Here is a 19,064-nt window from a genome sequence, read left to right as displayed (position 1 = left end):
CATCTATGCAAAAACGGCGGAAACTAGAAGCTCAGTTATCGACGCTTCTCCTGAGGTCGGTAAATTATCGACTTATTAATCAACGTTATCATGGTCGATAAGTTTTAGCTTCGGGGTCCCTGACAACCCAGATGCCTAATGTTGGTATGCAAAGAGTGTTACCAATGCTTTGGGGTCCTCAGAACCCCAGTCGACATAATTCTGGTATGTGGTATTCGGGATGCTGTGGGGTCCTCGGAACCCCATGTGAATATAATTTTGCTATGCCGAATCAATGATGCTTCGGGGTCCTCGGAACCCCAAGTGAATATAATTTCGGTATACAGAATCGACGATGCTTCGGGGTCCTCGGAACCCCAAGTGAATATAATTTTGCTATGCCGAATCATTGATGCTACGGGGTCCTCGGAACCCCAAGTGAATATAACATTGCTATGCAGAATCATTGATGCTTCGGGGTCCTCGAAACCCCAAGTGAATATAATTTTGGTATACAGAATTGACTATGCTTCGGGGTCCTCGGAACCCCAAGTGAATATAATTTTGGTATACAGAATCGACGATGCTTCGGGGTTCTCGAAACCCCAAGTGATTATAATTTTGCTACGCAGAATCATTGATGCTTCGGGGTCCTCGAAACCCCAAGCGATTATAATTTTGCTATGCAGAATCATTGATGCTTCGGGGTCCTCAGAACCCCAAGTGAATATAATTTTGGTATACAGAATCGACGATGCTTCGGGATCCTCGAAGCCCCAAGTGGATATAATTTTGCTATGCAGAATCATTGATGCTTCGGGGTCCTCAGAACCCCAAGTGATTATAATTTTGCTATGTAGAATCGACGATGCTTCGGGGTTCTTAGAACCCCAAGTGGATATAATTTTGGTATGCAGAATTGTCGATGCTTCGGGGTTCTTAGAACCCCAAGTGGATATTATTTTCGTATGCCGAATCGACGATGCTTCGGGGTCCTTAGAACCCCTGCTGGATATAATTTTGGTATGCAGAATCGACGATGCTTCGGGGTTCTTAGAACCCCAAGTGGATATAATTTTCGTATGCAGAATTGACGATGCTCCGGGGTTCCTAGAACCCCAAGTGTATATAATTTTGATATGCAGAATTGGCGGTGCTTCGGGGTCCTTAGAACCCCAAAATGATACTAGGTCGGTATACGGAGACTACCACTGCTACATCGGGGTCCCTGACACCCCGAATGCCATAATGTCACTCTTTTCTAAATAGATGGCGCAGCGAGCGATTTTCTAAAATATTGTTATAAATAATGTTGTTCTTAATAAAGAAATGAGTTTCATTTGTACAGGGCAGTACAAAATTACAATTAAAATGAAAACATTATTATGTAAGTCATTTGTATGTCTCTATTTAAAGTATTTGTTAATTTGTATTATTACTTTATGTTTTATTATATTAAAACAAATCATTTTGCAGCTAAGGCAAACTTTTCAGAATTTTCATTTGTACCAAAATGTAAACCAGTAAACGATTCAGATGTATTGAGATTAAAAGAATTCATCGATAGCCACAATAAAATATGTATCTTAACAGGAGCAGGAATTTCTACAGAAAGTGGAATTCCTGATTATAGATCAGAAGGTGTTGGACTTTATGCAAGAAGTACTAGAAGACCTGTGTTATATAAAGACTTTTGTGGAAGTGAAACCATTAGACAACGTTATTGGGCTAGAAATTATGTTGGTTGGCCAAGGTTGTAATTTATTCTTTATAAAAACAGCGATAAAGTTACAAAGTAAATTTGAAATTGTTAAAATTATAGGTTTTCATCTGTGAAACCAAATATTACTCATGAGATATTAAAGGAATTAGAAAATGCAAATAAAGTAAGATGCATTGTTACCCAAAATGTGGACAATTTACATACAAAAGCAGGTAGCAGGAGAGTCATTGAATTACATGGAACTGCATTTAAGGTAATGTGTCTTAATTGTGACCAAAGAATATGTAGATATTATCTACAAGATATTCTTGATCACATGAATCCAAATATGACAGTAACTACTCAAATGATAAGACCTGATGGGGATGTAGATCTATCACAGGTGAGCAATAGACAAATCCAAATGCTAGATGATTGTCAGAATTCAAAACAATTGAATGTAAATTTTGACAGGAACAAGTGGATGGTTTTAATGTTCCATCCTGTGAAAACTGTGGAGGCATTCTGAAACCTGATATCATCTTTTTTGGTGATAATGTACCACGTCAAATAGTAGAAAGTGTGAAATACAATGTGAAACATTCAGATTCCCTACTGATTTTAGGAAGTACATTAACTACATTCTCTGGTTATCGCATAGTATTGCAAGCCAAGAACGCTGGATTACCTATAGCCATATTGAATATTGGTAAAACCAGAGCAGATAATTTTGCGGACATTAAAATAAACGGTAGATGTGGTGATGTTCTTTCAAGAATTTTTATGAGCCCCCCTCCATCACGCTCGGCGTCCCTCTAAAGTCTAGACTATAATTAGCTAATTGCAACGCTATCGAGACTATACTATAGTCACTGATCTTGTAGCGACTTTCTAATATAGGTTTGTAGATGGCATCACTGTTTGAAGATTAACAAAATGTCGCTGACAAGGTTAGTTGTTTGTGATAATTATTTGGCTTTTATTTTCTTTATTGTATAGAAAACTATTAGTTTTAGACTTTCTGCATTATCTAATAGAGTTTGTCTATTAATAGTAATAATAAAAGGATAGTTTTCATTAGCAGGTGCATTGTAGTTGCTGTGGTAAAGTTGACGAGTACTTGTTAACCAAAACGAAATATAATAATGCTTTAATTTTATTTATTATCTTGTTAGTTTACTCACAAATATGCGCTTTTCATTTTTATAATCACTGTACGTTTACTCTATAGTAGTTTAAAATAATAATTATTACCTCTTTCTTATAGTTTGTTACCTGCACCCTCGCAAGTGGTGTGGGACAGGGAAGATGAAGCGCGTGAACAAAAGTTACGTCAAAGACCTGTATCAGCTTTGGTCAAAGCTGTTGTTACTGCTCCACCGTATGGACAACGTAAAGGATGGGTGCCCAGAAATCCAGAAGTAAGTTTGAATAACATTACTTTCTCATGTTGTATAAAACTATCTGTTTTTACCAAACAAACATATAAAGACTCATATATAATATCTAGGATTTTGGAGATGGTGGAGCATTTCCAGAAATTCATGTGGCTCAATATCCATTGGGGATGGGAATGAAAGGAAAAGAATCCACCAGTAATGCTTTGGCAGTTCAACTTGATGCTCAAGGAAAAGTAAAATATGATGTAATTGCTAGACAAGGCCACTCTAAGGACAAGGTAATTCGATGAACTACAATGAATATAAATACTGACATTTGGTATATATATTATTTCTATTGTTTTTCAGATTGTCTATAGCAAACTAAGTGATCTATTACCCTCAGAAATAACTAGTGAAGAGGATCCTACTCTGCAACGTCCGTCTACCGAAGAAACTGATGAACTTACAGAAAAAACCAGAAAAGCTTTAGAAAAAATAACAAGATCAAAAATTGCTGCAGCCATGCCAGTGAGATGTGCTGAGAAACAAGCACCTGCACAATATATTCGATATACACCTTCGCAGCAAGGACAATCTTTTAATTCTGGGGCTAAACAGAGAGTTATTAGAATGGTAGAAGCTCAAGTAGATCCATTAGAACCACCAAAATTCAAGTGAGTTTTGTAATAACGAGAATATTTTGCAGATTAACACTAAAGAAATTGTGTTCTGAGTAACAGACATTTATTATGTTGTGAATAATTTAGGATTCTTTAATTTCAGAATTAACAAGAAAATACCGAGAGGGCCTCCTTCACCTCCGGCACCCGTTATGCATTCTCCTACGAGAAAAGTTACAGTGAAGGAACAGAAAGAATGGAAAATACCACCTTGTATCAGTAATTGGAAAAACGCAAAGGTAAATAAATTGTTTCAAATGTAACTGAACAAAACTTTGAGAAAAAACACTGATTTTAGGGCTACACGATTCCTCTTGATAAACGTCTAGCTGCAGACGGTCGCGGATTGCAGCAAGTTCACATTAACGAAAATTTTGCCAAGTTAGCCGAAGCTCTTTATATCGCTGATAGGAAAGCTCGTGAGGCGGTAGAAATGCGAGCACAGCTTGAAAAGAAATTGGCCCAAAAGGAAAAAGAAAAGAAAGAAGACCATTTGAGACAGCTGGCACAGAAAGCCAGAGAAGAGCGTGCTGGTTTGAAATCTGCCGCATTAGGTTCGTATAGAAACTTTATGCACGTTGCATTGATTACTTTAGGGCAGTTGATAATTTAACGATATTACTTAGAAAAATCAGAGGACTCGCGTGAAAGAGATCAACTTAGACAAGAAAGGCACAAAGATCGTGCTCGTGAACGCAATTTGGCGCGTGCGGCACCTGATAAACGTTCCAGACTACAACGTGAACGCGAAAGAGACATTAGCGAACAGATAGCGCTTGGTTTACCAGCGAAAAGTATTCCTAATAGCGGGGAGGCACAGTTCGATCAACGACTGTTTAATACTAGCAAAGGAATGGATAGTGGTTATGGTCACGACGACGAGTACAACGTTTACGATAAACCATGGAAAGATTCTAATTCCATTGGTTCTCATATATACCGTCCTAGCAAAAATATCGATAAAGACACCTACGGAGATGATCTGGAAAAACTCGTCAAGACAAATAGGTCTGTATAATTTTCTAATCTTCTGTCGTAACGTCTATTTTAATTTTTTACTTTGTTCCGTTAGATTCGTTCCGGACAAAGAGTTCAGTGGAACTGATAGATCAAACACACGTTCTGGACCAGTACAGTTTGAGAAAGATGAAGAAGATCCTTTCGGTTTGGATCAATTCTTGAAACAAGCTAAGCGTGCTAGTAGTTCAACTACCACCACGACAAAACGTAAAGATGAACAACGGAGAGATGATCGTGATAAGCGAAGGAAACATTAATTTTCCTAGTTGTTTAATCGTTCTTATTATTTTAGAACAAATTCTAACATTCTTTTTCTCTACACGCGTATGAGTTATTTTGCGAATTAAAATAACGGGTATAACTGTAACTACATACTTATTAAGGAGTAGCCCTTTGTACACTGTATAATGTGTTATTTGCATTAATTGTATATATTTCACTAAAGCTCTAATAAACAATATTTTATTTCACAGGAATGAGACTGATTAGATTTATTCGTTTCAGACTCATAGTTCTTTATTAACACAATGTGCATACAGCGTTCGTTAGATTAACAAAGGGGAGCGATTGTTACCTCTTAATAATAACGTAGTGATTTACTTTCTCATCAAATTTTTATCGAATGCACCAAGTTATTGACACGTTTAATACACGTGTTGCTTTTTTTTTATCGAAGATCGCGTCAAATCGAACTGAATCCTAATCACAGTAGATTCGTGATAATTATGCGTATTGTAATTATGTTTCACAACGTTGTATTGCTTCGATGTCGTACAATCACTTTTTCTGTTCCTGTTCTCACAATTCCCAAAACTGTTCTTTTGAAAATTTCCATCTCTATTTTTGTACTCGTTAGAAACCGTAATTTATTTTTCTCTTGCAATAATGTAACATCGAATATAGATTTATTGAATTTTTTATTCAGTGTATATAAGACCGTGCAAGAAACTTTGATAGATTTAAGTTAATTTTATTTGAAGGGTAGGAAAACGTGGATTCGCGAGCATCAATTATTTGATCGAAAAAGACTCACGTTTCTTATAGTCTTTGTCCAAAAATTGGAAACTGGTGGGTATTGTATTTTTTTTTTTTATAAAAATCGTCTTCACATCGTGTACGATATAGGAATCACCAGGCAAGGACGAGTTGTGAAAGTATCTACGAATAAGGATTTTACGTTCTCGTGAACTTTTCTGTAAACAGGGCGACATAGAACATGGTCTTCTTAATCAGTCTTTTTCTTTTTTTCATTCGTAAGAAGATTATCACAGAAGCATTTCCATAAGTTGACATTTATTCTGGTTATTCCAAACGAGCGATTTTCTTATTCGTCACGCAAATTGACGCGATCCTAAGTTATGGTTGATCTCACATTCTTTATTCTATCCACATCCTTACGAGCTACATCAAGGTTTTACCTGACGTTTTTGTTTATGGAATTGTTTCTTTCGCGATATTACAGCATACCGGAGAATTCTCCTGATGAGAAAGACTAGAATTAATAACGCTGAAGACTACAGACTGTTACGGATCATTGGGAGTATATGTACATTCATGGCGAACACTTTGTCAACTGTTGCTTTAAGTTGTGCTTCAGTTATTATCTTTCTTTAATCCCTCAGCTGCGAAGGACGTCCATCCTTGTGAGATTTATTTCATTATTTCAAGAACGTGATTAAGTATTTTCTCAATTTTATAACAATTGAACAACAAACGTTTTACTTATTTTGTAGCAGCCAGAGTTAGTATGAAAGGTAAAATGTAGGAATTCTTAGCTGCCCCTATTAATTCTATTTATTATTAGTTAACAAGTATCTTTGTCCGAAGACTTCTGCTGAATAAAACAAGCAGTTACTTAAGTAACTTTGTAGCAGCTGAAGGGTCAAATAAATTAGTCAAGAAAATAGAATTTGGAAACAGATGTTAGAGTGCTCTCCAACAGCAGTGCAAAAAAGTAGATCACTCCCGTTTCAAGATTGTTAAAAAACTATGAAAATAAATTTGATGGTTTATAAAAAATGTGTTTTACAATGAGAATGCAAAGAAACTCCCAAAGTCCGAAATGAATTGTGTAATGTACAGTGTATGAAACTTCACTGATTAGTCACTTTGAATTGAAATTAATGAATTATATATATGTATATTTTATTACTATTACTTGGTATTGCGATCGCTTGATATATACAAGATATTCACTTTTCCAATGTAATTCCGCAGCGTTTGAAAATTCTCTACTATCTAATATATAAAGTGATTAATCAGTTTCTCATCCCCTAATGATAAAATTGTGGCAGTATATAAGGCATACAAGTTGTCCTCTTTTTATTCGCGAGTTTCCATACCCGTGTTTATCCTTATAACATTATTAAAGTGATCTTCAAAATTGTCTACGTACTACGAGACGAGAAACCAACTAATTCCTATCACTTTTCTTTTTACGTAATTATGCTGTTTTGGAAACAACGAAAAGAAAAATTATTGTTCAAGTTTCAAACACACAAGCAGAACTACAACTTGCATATGATTACAAATGTACCGCAACAATGAAAAAAAAAACATTTCTTTCTCTTCCTTCTCCCTTTTGAAATGTTAATACTTACAAGACTGCTACATTCAAACTTCCATTGCTGTGATATTAAAAAGTTGTTAGACATCAACATGCACCTAACATTGAGAGGGATTGCTTATCGTTTCCTTAGGCTACGTTTTGTTACAGAATTATCATTGTAATCATACAATTATTGTTATATACCTATTATGTACAATCGTTTCAAGTATAACTACATCGACGATACTTGCAAAAAAATACGACATTACTTAAGAACCACTCTCCAAGAACCTTATTCTTTGTTGCGTTAAGAATAATCCTTTCTTAACGTACCGTAACATGCTTAAAAACCGGTCTAAGCGGTGAACGAAACGATTATTATCTACATACGCAGAGCAGATCGACGCGAATCGAACCACCATTGGAAATTATAAATACCATACGAAATGAAACGTATCGATTCGACTTATTTTTGGGATTAATAAATACTATACACGTGCCAGTAAGGGCTATTTCGCATTTCATCTTGCCAAATCTTTCACTCCTTAGAATGATCGCGATTGGATCCGGCCCAATCCCATAAATTTACATCTTGTTATTAGTTACCTTCGTGCTTTCCAATTTTTTTTCTTCCTCCTCGAACCATACTTCTTTCGTCCTTTCCATTTGCCAATTTCTAATCCGGTAATTTTTTTCTTTCTTCCAGCTTCTAAATGTACCTAGTGTCGAGGAAAGCAAGAGGAGTTTCATCCGACAAAGGGACTGCACGACAATTGAACCATCGGCTGAAAATTTGGCTAGGCCAAATGCCAATATTATACTCGGGTTCAAATTACGTTTCCTAGACTCTTCTATACCCCACACGTAACATCATAGTTTGAAATAAAAAATGGGTTCTCCGAAATGTGTCCATATGCTATAAAAAACTATGATGTTACATATACAGGTATACGTATTCTCTTGATAAACGTATGAAAAGTGCATGTTACGCGTTTGATATGCAGCTACACGCGATGCGTCCCCTTGTGGGTATCCAATTTGGTCTGTTATTTGTTAGGTAGCACCGGAAGGATATATTATACTTCCGTGGTGCGACTGTAAGGGCCAGATTCCTCCGATTGCGAAAGCTTTCGTTCCCGTTTGGCGAATAGACCCCCTAAAAAAGACGGCTGCTGAGCCAGTCCCTTAGCACCACCAGGGATTGTAGCCCCTGGATGTATAGGATGTCCCGGATGTTTAATGCCTTGGCTCATTGAGCTGGCAGATGTAGATTGAAAAGAAATCGACATACCACTATCTAGCGAGCCCACGCTTCCACGTCGCTGTGGTTTCTCACCGGCAACTGTATAACAAAGCATCGATATTGAAGGATTATAGGATATTAAAAATTGACATACCAAAAATATTCAGACTCTATAAAGCAGACCTTTCCAAGAGCGGCTCTGGAAGCCGAAGATCCTTCACTCTACCTTCGTTTCCATGGTGTTGGTTGACTTGGGGTGTTAAATGGAATATAGATACTTGACTTGGACTACTTTCCTCAATGATTTGTTTATTTCCCATGGAAAGGTCTACCATAGAGCATCAAGCAATTCTACTTACACTGCTCGTGTATATCCAGAAGCGAGTTACTAAGAGCAGAGCGTTTCAATTGCGTGTCCATGTCGGTGGTTTCTGACTTCTCCGAGCAAGAACCCGGGCAAGGACATATCTCGACATCCGCCACTCCGGAGTCCCTGTTCTCCGCACCTCCTCTGGCACTTCTACTGCTCTTCTGTCGTTCCAGTTCCGTCTCAATCCGTAAGGTTTCCATCTCGTCCATCTCGCTGATGGATTCCCTGAGATCCTCCACGAACTTGCACCTGTCGTGCGCGTTTCTAGCATTGAACGTGACCAACACCTTTCCATCCACACGTTGGGAGAGTCTAATTCCATACGGATAATCTGGCAGAAAGTAAATTTTACGAAATTATTAAGTGTACAATTTAAGGACGTTCCATCATAGTTTCAATAAAAAAAAAACTCACGAGGAACTTGAAACAGGGTGACGATCATTCCGCACAATGGGAAGCTCTGTCTGAAGGTATAGGTGACGCTATTTTTCTTCTTGCTCAAGATCTTCGTCACAACGAGCAGATCATTAAAAAGGAACACTTCTCGTTGATGTACACCCGGTCTCTCCTTCTTGTTGATATCTGGAATCTCGTATAGCCTGCAATAGCAGACCAATCTCCTATGTGGCAAAGCCATATTGGGTTTCTTGCCCACTATCGTCGCCTGAACCTTCATCACTTGGGAAACGTGGTCAGATCCAGGTTTGAATTCGTTTTCCTTCACTCTCTCGTATATGCCCATCAGTATATCTCTGTCGATGTCTCCACAGTCGTCTATGCCTCTGAGATTCTTGATGAAATCCTCCAGCCTCATTCTGCGGTCTGGTTTCAGGTTTGGCGTGTGTAAATCGGTGTTCAGCATTATGATTGCGAACGCCAAGACAAAGACAGTGTCTGCTGAACGTAGCCTGGACACTACGTCCGGATTGCATTGGCAGTAACGCTGGCTGAAAATCTCCATCAGTCGTTCTATCTTCTGGGCTTCGCCAGGCATCCGGAAATATGCCTGGAATTTCCTTAGGGCAACGTCCACTTGCATTCCGGATAGGTCTAGCTCTTGGGAGAAGCATCTGGAATGTATAGAACACTTTACAATATTTGCTCCCAGGATCTTGGGATACAATTAGACTTTTATTGCGAATATAAAATTCTACGTGTTCTTTTATGAGGGGTGCTTTTGGTTTAGACTTGACCAGTCCACAGTCAACGTTTACGTTCAAGTGTTTTGGGTCTGGAACACGTGTTCTGTTGTGTGGTCCAGGTGCATTGGTTCATCTTACACTTGTCACGCTAATTGTACAGTACAAGAGAGAGGCTCTAGAGACCCTACTTTAAAATTCGAAACCCGGTCGTTTTTACAATAGACCACCCACGGTGTGCTGCGGTGAAATCGATGTTTCCTTCTGTTTCAATGCCAAACAACTAAACATATCTACTCGATCGAAACAATTACATGTTGAAAAAATTAGCGAGACAAGTGAAAACGGCTTTCTATAGTAAATAATGGTGAAGTACGATTTGGAGCTGTTCGTTTCCGCTACGTCGATCGCCAATCACAGTGATAAACGGTCAAACTTTCACCGAATGCACCATTGCGTCTTTTAACTGCTCGACAATTCTCTTTCCAAAACGACCAGGGAATTACTTACTCGAGCACAGCCATGTTGAAAGGGTTCTGCAAGTTCCCAAGGTACTCTCCTATCATCTGCTTGGACAATCCTTTTCTGCTGATCAAGAATCTCGCTACACCTTGCGGGCTGTTCTCCAAGAATCCTCGTCTGATCAAATAACTGATTCCTCGTTCGGGTTTCTTGTTGAACAAATTTAGGCCTACTCTGTACTGACGTTTCCTAACTGTTTCAGAAACTTTGTAACTCGTCTGGGGTATATTTTCCGGATGGTCCATCAACGGAAGTTGGTAACCGGAACTGGCATGCGAGTGACCCATCTCTTTTACGCTGTTCATCATGGTGCTCGAATCTGTAGTGTGATTCGCGCATTCTTGATGTTCCGGCGAGCTTGACTGAAAAACCGAATAATTTCTGATTAAATTGAATTGAGAGAGAGGCATCAGCTTTCAGGATACGTGAAATTCTTGCAGTGAGGTACAGTTACACTTTGAAGTAAAGTAACAAAAAAACAGACATCAATGTTGAATGTAGTCTAGCTTAAAGTGTGAAAAAGCCAAGAGGGACAAAAGGCAAAGGGGACACAAAGGCAAACGGGTAGAACTTACGATTCCTTTATGCTTCCACACAGGTGATCCTCTTTGAGCGTCTCCCTCGGAGCTCTCGCAATTAGTGGAATCGCTGCCAGAACTCTGGACCGAGCTTAGGCTACCGTTCTCCACGCTTTTGCTCAAACCATTGTGACGTGGCTCCATAGACCTTGATGTAATGGAAGACGTTCTTTTTGGCACTTCCGGCGGGACCTTTTTCGCGGATCCTCTCGTTCGTCCGGCAGACCCTAGATGACTGGCGTTACTCCAATTTTGAGGCATAGGAGTTTGAAGATTGTGGGGCGTAGACGGCGAGGTGCACGGGGTTCGAAGCAAGTCCCGCGGAGGTGTCTCTTGTCTGATGCCACAAAGAGCTTCCTGAAACGATAACACCAACACCTTTTTAGTCCCTTCGAAATTCAATTGAAATGATTCGAGGCTTTCGAAGATCGGATTTCCTAATGATCAATTATAATTAATCTTTCAATCACCTGTGGGTTGTAATAATGAATGCTAGATCCGCTCTCCTGAGAGCTAGACTCCCAGCAAGGGCTAGGCGGTAGTTGTTGATGTCTATTGCAAGGGCTGGGCGCCAAAGAAGGCGTGTGTCTGCCACTCTGATGAATATTATGATTCGCGTGCTGATGACCGGTAACCTGAACCTCGCACCTGCCGCTCTGACTTCGAGGTATCGGCGATTGCGAGTTCTCCGCGTGCCTCCTCTCTCTCAGAGACATGCTCCTGATGGGCATAGGTCTGTTCGCCGTCTGCGGCTGTTGAATGTAAATCTGGCTATGATAGACCATCTTATCGTGCTCGTTCATCCCCGTAGCACGATCCGTCGTCTCCTGCAATTTTCTGCTGAGCCTCTTTTCCGCTTTGGCCATCGCGGTGATCGCTGCGAACTTCTTCAACAACGTGTATCTCCTGAAAGCGCGCTGGATGGTCAATGCGGCGTTTCTCGCCTTCACACCGCCATACTTTCGCTCCAGCATCTCGATCTGCTTGTCTAAGAGATCCTGAGACAGCTCGTATCTGTTTCAAACGGAAAAATCCTTTTTATTAAAAACGAACAGGCGTAAGGGTGCTGCGCGTAAAACGAAGCTGAAATGGAATTGAACTGGCAACGAAGACGTGCAAGTACCAAATTTCCGTTCTGAAGCAATCCCATTTGCCTCTCTACGTAGCTCTACTAGTAAATTGACTCGTAAGAGAATTTCCAGGCTCGATTCGATAAAATTTAGAAGGGCGAATCAAGGAAGCCGAGACAGCCCTATGCGTTCGCAGCCTGATCGACGCGCAGGTGTTCCACTGACAATGAGAGCAGAGAGAAAGCGAGAACGATTAAATCAACGTGGAATCTTACGCAGTCTGCAGCCGGCATCTCTTCAGCACGTCTCCGTTACGTACAGGTCCTTTTTTAAGGTGATTCTGTTGATACCCTGTTGCCTGAGGTTGACCACCGTAGCCCTGCACCATGGTGCCGTAGCTTTGGGGCTGATTGTAACCCGCGTGAGCGTAAACCCGAACGTTCGACGACGAATTGTACGGGCCGTGAGCGTAATTTTGATTTTGTACGTATGACTGGCCCGTGATGTAGGAGGTCGTCAGGGATGTTTGGCTCCCGGACGAGTACACCCCGTGCATGCCACCGCTGTGCACCTGGTTCACGTTCGCCGCGTGCTGGGACGGCCTCTCCATTTTTTGCGGGAAGCTGAAAAAGAAAGCAGATATTCAGGAACGTTCTAGAAGAATTTGAAAATTCTTCGAGTACTGAAATTGACGCTGGGAAAATTGCATAACGACGCTCTACCGTGATTCGCTCAGGTATACTCGGCGCAAGAACGAGGCTGCATCGGCAGCTGCATACGCACACAGACGCACACTGTGGTTATACGCGTTCCCTTTCACGGTAACGATATCATAGAAAGGGGTGATGCTACTTCTGCGCACTATCTTCCCCTTCAATTTTATCCTACTCGATTAAACTCTTTTTCAAGGGAAACGCGTGCTGAATTTGGAGAAGAAGGTGGTTATCCTTCGCGATGCTAACAGCACGCGAAAGTCTGAAGAAACTTACAGGTAGAGTAAATAATTCCATTGTTCTAGATGAATATCCGAATGCAAAGGTGTTTCATCATTTCTTTTTTATCTGTTTTTATTCGCATCGCGACCTATTTGTATAAACACAGGTCAAGAACGAAAGATAAGGCTTCTGTTTGCTCATCAAACGAGTTTGTGAAATTAAAAGAATAGATTATCTAAAGCGTTCTCGATCGGGATTCATCTGGTTGATGAAACACGATAGGAATTTTGAATGAAACATCATGCCTGCTTTCGAATTGTAGGTTCAAACACGTTATAACGGGGTTATAGCGTGCGATTTGCAAGTTAATCTTATCGACTGATCTCGTTTTTCGTCGTATATATTCATATATGGGCGCCGTCGCTGGTTTATTCAATATCCGCTCGTTGCGTGATTGCCAAACGTGATTTCCGGAGATTTCACTTATCGTATGTACAGATAGGCCCACGGTTTCCACCGAAACGCGTTTCTACAGATGCCGGGTAACTATTTACTCCAACATCCGTTGCCGTTTATTCAATTCTACCAACATTTTCCATTAAACCGGTGTAGAATCGTGAATTTATAGAATTTCCGATGCATTAGAAACGTGGAACGTTTCATCAAACCCGGCGCAAAACACCACCCTTGCCCGTCAGCTGTCAGCAATTACCATTTCGTAGAATCGTTTTACGTTTATGAATCATACGATGAATCATCCCTGTAAATTCACCCCCGTACAAACGACTTACCCCGTGAGAAAGCCAACAACACAGACCACCATGGTTAATGTTCTTCTATGTCGTTCAACCTCGTTCAAAATCGTCTACTCGAAACTTTTTCAACACCAAATTTTCCACATATACGTACAACTGCACTAAAATATTTCTATTGTAGAACTTAAGATTCTCGAGGTGGTTGGGTAATGTTTCACCATAAATTAAACTCGAGCTTCTACACCGAAGGATCAAAGGTTTTAAGGTAATCGAATGAGGCAAAGTTCTGCTAGTGGAACTAAAGGATTTCGAAGACTTGCATGGAGTTAGGGTTGGACGAGAGAGTTTTGGATGCGAACGGTAAGAAGGATCGCGATAGTCTGACGATCTCAGGATAGACTGGAAGATCAAGGAGGAGGAGGATCACGAGCAGCTGGCAGCCAGAGGCATTGTTCGTCCTCGACACGAGGATCGGAAATCAGTGAACACGACATCTAGAGGGGCGAGGGGTACGAAAGCACGTGCACACCGGCCTCGACAGTGGTGAGCAACCTTCTGCTCGAGGATCGATTTAATCCATATCGAATAATTTTACCAACACGCTAATTATTTTCTTAACTCTGAAACAACAGAGCTGGGTCTCTGATCTCTTATCTGTTGAATTTTAGCAAATAATTAGATCACGAATTTAATTGGCAAGCTAATATTTGGATCTTCGAGTAGAACTTGGGAGCTAGGAAAATGGGTTAAGGAGATGCTTGAAGACAAATCGCGTGTAACCAGGTGAGCTTCGTTATTCCACGAAATGGAGGGGAATGGAGTAGATTTTTCTAGCAAACCCTCGAAAACGTGTCAGCAGGTATACGGCTGGCTATCGATGACGACGACCGTGACACTCAACCTTCTTACGCAATTCGCGTCAATTAAGGATCCTTACGTAAGGGTCCAAGATGTATACCGGATAAGCAAACGCGTTTATGGCTTGCGTACCTTGCAATCAGAGACCTGAAAAGTTCCCTCTTGATTGGATTTCGCGAGGGACACGTGTCGACTCGGTCACGTGACTGGGATCAATTTGGAAAAATGATTACCTCACAATTTTCTCAAGCGAAAAGACGACCCGGTATCACTTTCGCACCGTTCTTTTCCATCCGAAGGAATCGCATTTTTCTTTTCAACCGTTCCACCCGCGGTTGTCTTAAACGAAACGTAATTGCAGGAAAAGTTTCCCGCAATGCGAACGGGAATTGTATTTAAAACGTATGCTTGCCTATCTGCCAAGTGCACAGACGTTGCTCTTGAGAAAGCAACGTCTTTGTATTTCAATGAGAAAACTGTTTTGCTCGATCTACTGAATTGCTTTTCATCGATCAATATATTAAAATACAAGCAGTTAAGAAAGTTCATGACTAAAGTATGCACGTGTATCTGTAAGTGCAAATGCAAATGCAGATGCAAATGCACTTTTTTTGCAAGATGGCAATATTTCATCGTTATTCCTAGTATCATGTAATTTACATCTGTTTTATCTATAAATATATCATCTACCCCAGTGGAAGAACGACAAATAAGTCATACGACGCGTTTGTTCGCAAATCAACTCGAGTTAGTTTATTCTATTCATCGATATGGTAATTGAAAGAAGACCAGCAACGTGTCGCGTTAAACGAAAGTGTTCTATTCAAGAAGAATTACTGTTAGAGAGAGTAGAGCGAAGCTGTTTATAAAAAAAACGGAGCCAGGTGCACATTTCGAGGTATATGTGTGGTAATAGGACGCGTGCACCATGGCACGAGCTTCGAACAGCCGACAAGCAGATGTTTCGCCTCTTGGGAGGCTTTAATGCCGTCCTGCCTCCAATTTATTTCTCTTCCTGCGGATCATCGACCGCCCTCTAACGCGTTCGTATTTCCAACTGGCCCCTTTGTGCACCTTGAATTTCTGCTCCGCTCTGCCAGGTTGAACCTTCGAGAGATTCTTCAACGACGAAGGGCCTCTGGTTTTATTCTCACTGGTCATCGCTCCGATATTCCTTTCGACATGTAAATTTCACGCTAGGACACTTTCAATAATTCGAACGCCATCGAATGATTGAAAGTAGCCAAGCAAACTGATAAGTAAAAGTTTCCTCAACGAAAGAGGCGAAACGGTAGCGCATGGATCCTCTGATTCGATTTAACGCGTCCGTGGCGCTCGTTGCGAGAATGAAATGCCTTTGCAATCCACTCTGTTCGCAGTTTGCGCCCTCGATAAATCCTCGTAGTAGACTTCTATTGTCTTAGAGTCGGGAAGCGCCGTTTGACTTGGACGCGTCCACGACGAGGAAGGGACAATGAAGATAGGGTTGAAAGAGATAGTCTAGCAGGGGCCACTCGTGCGTTTCTACCAAGACAAAACCCTCAGACGCGTAGGCTTCAGGTGAAGAGCATCAGCTGCCACTTGGACACGCGCCATAGAAGCCTCTACTGTGTTTCCTACTTTTTTTTTCTTTTCTTCCTTCCTACACCTAACTTTCGCGCTTCTTCTATGTAGTCAGTTTTCTCGCCTGGAATAAACTTGATACCGAACGGTGCACGTTTTCTTTATTCATATTCCCTAGTTTCGAATTTTTGTAACTTTGAAAAAGCTATAAGTTCCCGGCGATGTTTGAAGGATAACAGCAGCAGCAAAAGGTTTGCGTGTTGCAAGAGGAAATTATTTCACGGAGCTTCGAGTCTTTCAAACGCGCATACACACACGCGCGCCGTTAACGGCAATCAACGGTTGTTAATTGCTCGATGATAATTAGTCGAGACGGAGAAGCGGCCTCGCACGGTAATGCATCACGCCTTAATAATTCCTTTAATGAATTCGAGACACCGTACGCGGCTTCTTCCGCCCGATAGAAGCCAACGAACCACCGTTCCTTCCTTCGATATCCAACTACGAGGATGTCTATATAAACAAGCCCGAGAAATGATGGAAAATTTCTAGATTTTCTAGATTTTCCATAGGTATAGGCTTAGAAAATGATAGAGAAAAGTTTTATACCCTTTTGTGGCGATTGAAGAAAAAATCTCTTTGAAAAGAATTTTCAAGCTTTTCAACCTTTCTATAATATTTGGGTCGTTCCTCCGTTTCGACGAATTACAAAATCCAGACAATGATCCTCTGCCACTGTTATCCTAGTGGAAAAGATAAAATTTCACGGAGTTTCGAGAGAAGATTTATACCGACAGCCGCGTGGGAATCGCGATCCAACCTCGGAAAGATACTCTGCTCCCTTTTATGCATCTAATTAACGCGAATAACTTACACTCTAGCCGTTCTACGAGGGTTATACGGATGAAAAATTTCCATAAAATAGCCGGAAACCGTTTGCGCAACGCGAGCGGTATGCAGCGAGAGCTCGAAACACGAGCTGCCCATCATCCGGAAGCGAGCTACGAATTAGGACACGTTGTTACGAGACATGAAAAGTAATCACCAATTTTTACGTTTCACCTATGTTTATCCTGCGTAGTAGTTTTCATCGAACTTTATGCTTCAAATTGATATGTGACAAGTGCTATTTTCAAATACTTTTCACGATTTATCATTTTCCATAAGAAAAATATGATAAGTACCGGTTAATGAAGTTGGTAGGAGTGGAATATCCCAACTGCAGCCGCGATCTGATGACCTTCTCTTGAACGGTGACCATCCTCGAGCTTCGTGAACTCTGATGCACCCTGGTCGTTCTTATCACCTGGTAACAATGGTGTTTCGTCTGGGTGTTGGACACCCTGTCGCTTCTCGGCTCGATCATCGTGAACATGATCGTTTTCACTGATCACCGTCGAACCGATTCTTATCACTGGATGCAGTCTCACTGTTTTCACTCACGGTATCGTGGTTCATTTTTTTCCCCTTGATTACAGTTCAATCTGCTGTTATCACAGTGTTCTTTGGTTTATCAGCCAATGTCGGAAGCGTCTTACTTATCCAAGATACATTTCGGTACCCAATAGACCTGAATTCGAAAAGAGGAAGCTTGTTCTTTAACCCTTTCGATGCTAAATTGAATTTTTGACATAACTCTACTATCTTTGGATATATTCAAAATTATAGCATCGAAAGGGTTAAAGTAGGAACGGAGAAAACGAAATGTCCAGTAATGTTTCACCCTCGATCCTGACCCATGTCCATGGAACGAGTATTTGATATGGACAATGGATATCGCAACGTTTTCACTCGTTCTTTTCCGGTTAATTGACAACCTATCACGACTTTCTAACGACACGCGATTAATATGCACGAGCATGAATCAAGCTCGAACACGTGCGATATCATTGGACAAAGGAAATGAAACTCGTCTTTCAATTGTCACCAGATGATTTCGAGCAAGACCTCAAAAGAAATACTTGAACATTGCGAATTGGTATTAGTACTATTCCTCCTCGAAATGTGTTTGAGAAATTTTAGGCATCGATAATCATTGTACTCATCGTTATTCCATTCCTTTTTTTCGTACGTGAGACCTCGATACAGTGAACAAGAACAAACGGTATCCACTGACACGTTCTAGTTACACGAGCATCGACTAATTACATGCGAACGATTTTTTTCCTACTTCTTTTTATACCCGAGTCGAAGACAAGCGATCACGATGGATTTTTTCAAATAAAAAATTCTGAAGTATCGATATTATAATAAGATTGAAATTAGAAACTTAAGAAAGTGAGTTGCATCTTATCTATCGCTTAAACGCTATCTAAATTCGCTTCTCGTTTAGCAAAGTATCTTCCGCTGGAAGAAACTCGCGAATCCGTTAGCATAGATAACGCGGAAAGAAAGTTATAAGAGGAGCGCTTTAAAAACGCGTTATCGAATATTAATTACAGAAGTTTTCAATTTAAAAGGGATCGTCTTACAATTTCCCCGCGTTAGCGTGTTGCGGAGTCGAAACATCAGAGAACGGTGCAACACGAACCAGAAATCGTTACGAAATAATTAACCGTCCTCGTTAAAGAACGCTGACCGTTGGAAGGCAACCGGGTACAAAACTGTTACTCGATTTCGTTGCTGGTTGGGACAAAAATCAGGTTGTATTTTGTGGAGCGCGATTTAGACGAATGATCCCGGAATCCCGTAAAAGGCACGTTGAATATCCTCGCCCGTTC

At 40.6% G+C, this 19,064-nt stretch overlaps 3 protein-coding genes across 12 annotated transcripts in view; 2 read left to right on the top strand and 1 right to left on the bottom strand.

Annotated features, from left to right (window-relative positions):
• Window positions 1-1,207: 1,207 nt before the first annotated feature.
• LOC117605098 (NAD-dependent protein deacylase Sirt4) lies at window positions 1,208-2,500 on the top strand. Its single transcript, XM_034326008.2, has 4 exons — window positions 1,208-1,366; window positions 1,456-1,732; window positions 1,802-2,084; window positions 2,156-2,500. The coding sequence occupies exons 1-4, from the start codon at window positions 1,309-1,311 to the stop codon at window positions 2,498-2,500; spliced, it is 963 nt and encodes a 320-aa protein (XP_034181899.2). The 5' UTR covers window positions 1,208-1,308.
• Window positions 2,490-5,711, top strand: Bx42 (Puff-specific protein Bx42). The gene is made up of 8 exons (XM_034326003.2): window positions 2,490-2,631; window positions 2,949-3,102; window positions 3,192-3,359; window positions 3,430-3,737; window positions 3,847-3,982; window positions 4,042-4,297; window positions 4,370-4,751; window positions 4,816-5,711. Exons 1-8 carry the CDS (start codon window positions 2,618-2,620, stop codon window positions 5,018-5,020), a joined length of 1,623 nt encoding a protein of 540 aa, XP_034181894.1. The 5' UTR covers window positions 2,490-2,617; the 3' UTR covers window positions 5,021-5,711.
• Window positions 5,712-7,309: 1,598 nt separating this feature from the next.
• The window catches only part of siz (Brefeldin-resistant Arf-GEF family protein schizo), a 35,801-nt gene continuing 24,046 nt past the window's right edge, over window positions 7,310-19,064 (bottom strand). For 5 of the 10 annotated variants that reach the window (XM_034325974.2, XM_034325969.2, XM_034325971.2 and 2 more), the window contains exons 2-9: window positions 17,529-17,914; window positions 12,509-12,856; window positions 11,634-12,177; window positions 11,161-11,520; window positions 10,574-10,947; window positions 9,339-9,994; window positions 8,914-9,255; window positions 7,310-8,653 (exon numbers count right to left, since the gene is read on the bottom strand). In XM_034325974.2, coding sequence (XP_034181865.1) covers window positions 8,388-8,653; window positions 8,914-9,255; window positions 9,339-9,994; window positions 10,574-10,947; window positions 11,161-11,520; window positions 11,634-12,177; window positions 12,509-12,856; window positions 17,529-17,719 — 3,081 coding nt within the window. In that variant the 5' untranslated portion in view covers window positions 17,720-17,914 and the 3' untranslated portion in view covers window positions 7,310-8,387. Of the gene's footprint in view, window positions 8,654-8,913; window positions 9,256-9,338; window positions 9,995-10,573; window positions 10,948-11,160; window positions 11,521-11,633; window positions 12,178-12,508; window positions 12,857-13,959; window positions 17,476-17,528; window positions 17,915-19,064 lie in introns of those variants that run through there. The other 5 variants (XM_034325968.2, XM_034325977.2, XM_034325978.2 and 2 more) reach the window with 4 other exon arrangements.

Source organism: Osmia lignaria, chromosome 5 (genome assembly GCF_051020975.1).
Source record: "Osmia lignaria lignaria isolate PbOS001 chromosome 5, iyOsmLign1, whole genome shotgun sequence".
In the NCBI taxonomy this organism is placed as follows: domain Eukaryota; kingdom Metazoa; phylum Arthropoda; class Insecta; order Hymenoptera; family Megachilidae; genus Osmia; species Osmia lignaria.
This window is presented reverse-complemented; position numbering and strand designations above follow the sequence as displayed.

Bases quoted from the DNA above. Each gene is read 5' to 3' on its own strand.
- LOC117605098 (XM_034326008.2), top strand. From the start codon at position 1,309: ATGAGTTTCATTTGTACAGGGCAGTACAAAATTACAATTAAAATGAAA. The intron at 1,367-1,455 runs GTAAGTCATTTG...ATCATTTTGCAG, and splicing joins TAAAATGAAAACATTATTAT to CTAAGGCAAACTTTTCAGAA. The intron at 2,085-2,155 runs GTGAGCAATAGA...AAATTTTGACAG, and splicing joins GGGATGTAGATCTATCACAG to GAACAAGTGGATGGTTTTAA.
- Bx42 (XM_034326003.2), top strand. The intron at 3,983-4,041 runs GTAAATAAATTG...CACTGATTTTAG, and splicing joins GTAATTGGAAAAACGCAAAG to GGCTACACGATTCCTCTTGA. The intron at 4,298-4,369 runs GTTCGTATAGAA...GATATTACTTAG, and splicing joins TTTGAAATCTGCCGCATTAG to AAAAATCAGAGGACTCGCGT.